The sequence below is a fragment of the Hippocampus comes genome, unplaced genomic scaffold (assembly GCF_001891065.2).
Source record: "Hippocampus comes isolate QL1 unplaced genomic scaffold, H_comes_QL1_v1.1 scaffold275, whole genome shotgun sequence".
Taxonomy (NCBI): Eukaryota; Metazoa; Chordata; class Actinopteri; order Syngnathiformes; family Syngnathidae; genus Hippocampus; species Hippocampus comes.
Genome location: NW_017804971.1, coordinates 1,401,525 through 1,408,472, shown reverse-complemented (window position 1 = coordinate 1,408,472; position 6,948 = coordinate 1,401,525). Strand labels below are relative to the sequence as shown.

Here is a 6,948-nt window from a genome sequence, read left to right as displayed (position 1 = left end):
TGGTCCCTGTGATTGAGTGGTGACAAGCCAAGGATGCACTCCTACCACCTCCCATCCAAAGCCATCTGGGATAAGTTGCAGCTCACCCTTGACCCTGCCGAGCATATGCGATAAAGAAAATGGAGGGATGGAGGGGTTTCCCAAAGAGCTCATGAGGCCTTGGGGGGAGGAGGGTGTTGTTTCACATTTACTTAAATTCACACCTACTGTGTTACTGTGTTCTTCATCATATTTGATGAAAAAATATGTTAACATTGTGGGAATATACAACGTCTTTTCATGTGTATGGATTCTGTGAGGGTCCGAGGGACCACATTTCAAGATTGAGTGAAACTCTTCTCTGCACTCTGTTAGATGTCTTCAACAAATCATTTTACCCGTGCTTTATTGCCTCGGTGAGTCTGTATCTGTCCACATTCTAATACAGCACTGCATGTAACTTGATATTTGTTGACATTTAGCAAACACCTGTTGCGTAGGTGCTTACGTTTGCTTTTCTGCACCATGTGTGTGAGTGCGAATCCTTGAAAGGAGAGTGATGCCTCAAAAGCGCACCCGAAAAAATTGTGTGAGATGGGGAAACGATGCAGCTTGCTTGTGTTTTTCGTCAAGAAGAACAAACCACATCGAAAGCCTCCCACACAAATTGCCTTTGTTATCTTCTCCTTTTAAAGGTCATCTGAAGATGAAGATAACAGGTGCAGGTATAATTGAAATGTGACTAGGGTGTGTACGCAGAGGAGAAAGTGCAAGCCCTGTCAAGTGATTGTCACAAAGTAGGATACAAAAATATTATAAATTAGACATACTTTTTTTCATTATTTTATGTGTGTGTGTGTGTGTGTGTGTGTGTGTGTGTGTGTGTGTGTGTGTGTGTGTGCAGTTATGTTCAGAATAACAGCAGTGTTTAAAAAAAGTAAATAAAGCTAAAAATCCAAACTGTATTCCCATCAAAACATGAAAAATAATGTATTAAATGTTTCCTTTCGGCCTGCATGGGTTTGACTGGCTTTCCACGGGTGACAGTAGTTAGTCGACCCCATTGCACGCAGATGTGAAGCAGTTCCTAGAAAGAATGCTGTTTGAATTAAAAATCAATTTGGTGATCCACTAGAAAGCAAAATATTCAAACTTTTTTTTTGTTTGATTTATGCAGTAAAAGTTTGACTTGAAAAATCCAATATATATGTAAAGTAGATCTTTGAAGCAGTGTTTATAGAACTAAATTAGTTCAGGATTCACCTGAAAGCAAAGTATTCCAGTATTTTTTCATTCATACACTGAATACATGAGTTTGTATACAATACAATACAATACAATACAATACATGCTGATTTATATAGTATAGACAAATGCAACACTAATGCCGATGAATATTGTCATTCATACAGGACATTTCATTCTCATGGCACTGAATCGCTCGCGCCTAAACTAGTCTGGTTGTCTTAGATGTTTCTCCTCTCATCTGAACAGGCTTCATCAGTTTGTGCAACAAGGCTTGGTTTGGACTGCACCATTTTCACATCTGCAAGAGAGTACATGTGAAGCAATTCTCAAAAACATTGCATGTACAGCTAAATATCAGCGACTAAGAGGAAAGCCAAGCAAAAATATTTCGGTAGGTTTGTTTGTTTACACTGTAAATGTTTGAGTTGGTCTGTGATTGGCTGGCGACCTGTTCAGGGTGTCCCCCGCCTACTGCCCGAAGACAGCTGGGATAGGCTCCAGCACGCCCGAGATCCTCGTGAGGATAATTCGAAGACTCGATTTGAAAATGGATACAGTATATGGATGTTTGAGTTGGTAAAGAAAATGCAATACAGATGTGAAACAGCTTTCGGAAATAGCTTGATAGCATTTCAGTGGCTCACAGGAAAACAGAGTAGTCAAGTATAGTTTATATAGTAAAAGTATGAATTTTAAAGGAAAATGCAACTCAGAAACAGTGCTTGTACAGTATTACTGTAATACAAAATACCGTTTATGCTTGGATGTCAATTCTTACATGATTTCAATTATTCATGTTAATAATATTGGACAATTGAATAACACTGTTGACGCTTCCTGATTTTGGACATTGCTATCAACTATAAATTTAGAACATGGATGGAGTCTACTATACCTGTATTGATGAAAAGTATTACTAAAAGATGGCCTCTCAACAAGTACAAATGCAAGGATCAACAATTCAAAGAGTTTTGCAGGAGTTGCGAACAATTCAAGAAGCTTACACATAGACTGTACGTGAGTACGGGTTATGGTGATGTTTTTGCATGGAAATAAAAGACCACAGGAAACGTGATATTGATGCTTTCAGATGTCTTCTGTGCACTGAACGCCCACATGCATCTGGCAACGGTGTCACAAATAAGCGGGTGCTGTCTACTACGCATGCATTTTTAGCACTTTCATAATGACTAGAATATCACTCAGCACCCCACAGCCTGGGTTCAAGTGTTGATAAACGTAAAAAATAAATAAATAAAAAGTCTGTTGGTCCAAATATTCATGACTTTGTCATCTACTTCCTGGCTGATGGAGGTTTATGGACAGACAGGAGGGAGATGAACAGATTGCATTGGTGTCATTGTGACACAATTGGAAAGACATAAAATATATATTCCTCTGTCCATGCATCCTTTATCTGAATTGACACAATTTGCTTCCTTTTTTCATCCACCATCCATAGACAATGTTGTGTGGAAATTGGTTTTAATTGGATCTAAGTGTCAAAATTAATGCTCTAAAAAGATTGAAGAAAATTAAAACAAAACTAGTAGAGGCCTGATACTTTAGCATAGTACTCTTTATACTTTTTTGTACTGCAAAATTATTTTTATTTTTTTTTTAATCAACACTGGACCACCTTAATTGACCCTATAGAAAGTTACTACAACACCCTTCAATCATTATATTTTTATGACTGCCTGAAATAGCTTTAAAGCTTTGTTGCAGAGCTTATCTGATAGCAGCAGACCTCTTGATCAAATGCAAACATGACTCACATTTACACAGTGATGCACAAAACAACACACACGTTGATGTTTAAGGCCTCGAAACAACTCATTAGAGCTTTACAGTGCATTTGCCTGTGTGAGTATGTGCATGCGTGTATGGCCGCCGGATCCCCCAGTGAAGATTAACCTGAGCTTGAAGAAACTGATGGGTATGATGCAAACACAAGGGCTACAAAGGAGTCTATCTATCTATCTATCTATCTATCTATCTATCTATCTATCTATCTATCTATCTATCTATCTATCTATCTATCTATCTATCTATCTATCTATCTATCTATCTATCTATCTATCTATCTATCTATCTATCTATCTATCTATCTATCTATCTATCTATCTAATTTTTTTCATGATTATTTTTCTTAATCCTTATTAGTTGGAATGACTTGGTTCAATGTGCATGTGTTTTAAAAATCAGATGTGGCCCTTGGGCACAAAATTGTCCAACCCTGATGAAAAATAATTACACTGGCTGTTTAAACAGAAAAAATGTGAACAATATATCAAAACTTGCTGGTTGTTGATTAAATTACATCAGTGAAGGATTACCAATGGACAGCAATATATTTTCGATTGTATTTTTAAGTAGATTTTTTTGGATACCTTAAACTATAGTAATTAAAATGTAATTGTAATTTTTACAATATTTATCTTCATTGGAGATTAAAGTAAACTTTTCTAAATGTTTTTTTTTTTTTTGCGCTGATGTCGAATCTGTCCTCGTTTTTCTCTTTGCACTTCAGGTTTTCATAATAAAAACAATAATAATAATAATAATTAGAAGAAGAAGAAGAATAAAAATAAGAATAATAATATGCGGAAGAAGAAGAAGAAGAAGAAGAAGAAGAAGAATATGCTAAATAGAGTTGGTAATACTTATGAATGAGGGTTACGTTCATCAACAGGTGTTTTTTTTTCATCGTTATAAATGACAATGCATGGTAAAGTCGTATTGCACAAGCTTTTATAAATCAAACTTAAAAAAAAAGATCCTGATGTGCTGAGACATTTTTTAATCCTATCCAGAAATACATTTCGGGGCACTTAAAGGCATCTGATTCAAATTTCCTGTTGTGTTGACCAGTGTGATCCATTTTCAAGAGTTGGCATAGCAGTCGTACACAGCAACAAGCGCGGGCGCGCGTACGTGTTTGTGCGTGTGGCGCGAGCGCGCGCGCGCGCGCGCGTGCGCGCGTGCGTGTGCGTGCGTGCGTGCGTGAGTGAGTGAGTGCGTGAGTGCGTGCGTGCGCGCGTGCGTGCGTGCGTGTGTGTGTGTGTGTGTGTGTGTGTGTGTTGTGTCTGCTGACATCACAGCTGGAAGTGCCTTGTCACGCGGGGTTAGTAAAAGTTGGGATCGGAGCTCCACAGGGCGAGAGAGACACACAAGTCAGGCCGGCGCAGAGGCAGCGAAACCGGGCTACAAATTACCCGACCGTTCGCTGACATTACGACGAACAGTCAAACACGATCGGGAGACAACTCTTTTTATTTGTTTGGAGGAAGAGTGGCATACACGGCGACTTTTTCCGAGGTTAAATGTTGTTTTTGGCCAAATTAGAAGACTATTTTGGATTTGTGGAAGTAACGAAGGACACTTTGACTGTGTGATTCAAGCGCCAAATGAAGCAAAGTTGAAGTTCAGCGTCGGCGTCGTGCCACTCGGTAAATGTTGCGACGTTTTCGGAAAGCGTAAACCTGCTTCGACGGTCGAGCGGCGGCGTGGGGGGGTTTCAGAGACGAGTGAGCCGAGCTGTCAAACCCGATGACGACGGCAAACTGCCCCGGTAATGAGGAGCTCGACTTCCGACTCATCTTCGGGGAGGACGGACAGCAGCAGCAGTTGGGCCCCGCAGGTCAGTACGCTTGCCCGGTGCCCCGATTCCTCCATTCATACTCAACCCACGTTTTTTTTTAAACTTGGCTTTCTATTCGCTACTTAACCTCTGTAAATTTAACCTCGTTAGTTGTGCTTGAGAAAGTCAAATGTTTACACATCACTTTTCTATGGCCGCCTGCCAGAGAATAACAGCAGCTGTCATTAGCCCGACATGCTAACTGGTAATAGAAGTGTTATTGCCAGAAAAAAAAAGTTTTAGTGATGTTTGCTTTGCTTTTAAGATCTTACTACTAGAATATAGCTATAAACAAGAACAGATTTACTGAAATCACAGAAATAATCACAATGTAATTGTCACTTGTACTACTCATTACTTACTACTTAATGATAATTTGGCATTATAAATACTTACACATACTGTACATGGTTTTAGTGCATTATTAAATACTATAAATTGTGTTATTCACCGTTTATATGTGATAAAGTCTAGTTAGGTTCTGTCCCAATCAGTTCAATTTGTCCATGTTTCAGAACAATTTTACTCATTGAAATAGAAATTATTCGACCCCATAGTCAACTGATCCCCGTGAGTTTAACTGCAGCACAAGGTGTGTCAGAAAAGTCCCTTGACTGGTGTCACAAAAGATATACAGTAGTTCAAAGTAAACCCTACCGTGAGTTTTGTGTGGGCCAGATGATCAACAAGCATGTCTGCAAAACGATCCTGCTGTGTTTGCTTCGTTTGGTGTGTGAGGAGAAGTGAGAGTTGTGGCAGGACTACTTCGCTGCTCATATTATCCTGAGCATCCAACAGTTCCAGGCAGATAAGCACATTGTTGTGTAGGAGCAACTTCAATACACCCCTCACCTGGCTCTGTTTGTTTTTCTCCTCTTTTACAAGCTCAAAGAGGTCATCAAGGGGACTTGTTATGAAGACATGGTTGACAACACTCGCTGTGGAGGATTCTGTAAGAATCCTTCCAGGAGTGCATAAAGGTGTTAGCAGAGAAGGCTAGTAGCATGCGTTAAAAATACTTTAATTGTATCTGAAATATTTTTCGTGACACCAAAACATTTCCGACACGCATACATTTGGATTAAGCGTCAAAATTGTCACTATCATACTGTCAGCCCTTTAAAAAATTTTTTTTAAAGTAACATTCTTAACGGTGTACAAAGAATAATAGAAGCCATACAAAAATTCAAAAAAAAAAGTAAATTACTCACTGCAACATAAAAAAAAAAAGCGGATCGAGAGGCACACTGAAGACAGTCAACTTCACGCATCATGCTTTTTATTATTCATTTGTGCCATACGACTGATAAAAGAAGTCAGTCACTCTTTATTTTCTTTAAAACAATCAACGTTTTTGTCGAAAAGCACTTGATGCAGTGTGGAACGCATGTTGATTAGGCCCAAAAAATAGGTCCTTTTGATGCCTTGCATGATATTGAGACATGTCACGCGTCAATGATTTTGACTCGAGAAACATTTTTTTTTACAAATTTTATGAACAAAGTAAAACCTGACAAATAGTCTTCATCCTGACCATTTTAAGTGGCCTGCCGCACTTTTTATCTTTTTGTTATAACTTTATAAATCAAGGTCGATAGCCAAATAATAAGAATAAAAAAAAAAAAACAGCTTCAAAGAGGATGTGAGTAGGTGTCGGATGTTTTGCACAGTACATGTAGAATACTCCCAAATGAGACATGTTTGCAGCTATTTAAAAACAACGCATTTGAACCATACTTACATTCGGTGTGATTTGTTATTTGAGTCATGATTGAGTCAAATCCTGCATTTTCATAAACTGGTCGATACTTTTTTTTTTTTTTTTTACTCTCTTCACTCACACTGTCTTTAGATGCTTATCGGTTCTGTTATTGACTCCAAACCAGGAGAACCAATGAATGCTGACACTGTTTATATTTCTTAAACTTTGGAATATATTCATGGATGCTGCAAGCTTAAATCCGTTTTTCCCTGGTTAGAATTGTTTGAACTGGTAATGGCTCAAGGGGGTAAATACACCACTTTGAATTATGCGCTGTAGTTAGAATAGTGAGTTTAATCATGTTTGGATGGCGTGG

At 38.5% G+C, this 6,948-nt stretch overlaps 1 protein-coding gene across 1 annotated transcript in view; it reads left to right on the top strand.

The window, feature by feature from the left end:
* Positions 1-4,312: 4,312 nt before the first annotated feature.
* nfatc3a (nuclear factor of activated T cells 3a) overlaps positions 4,313-6,948 on the top strand; it is a 53,383-nt gene continuing 50,747 nt past the window's right edge. Inside the window, exon 1 of the mRNA XM_019891502.1 lies at positions 4,313-4,870. Within this exon, the coding sequence (XP_019747061.1) occupies positions 4,780-4,870 (91 nt within the window). The 5' untranslated portion in view covers positions 4,313-4,779. The remainder of the gene's footprint in view (positions 4,871-6,948) is intronic.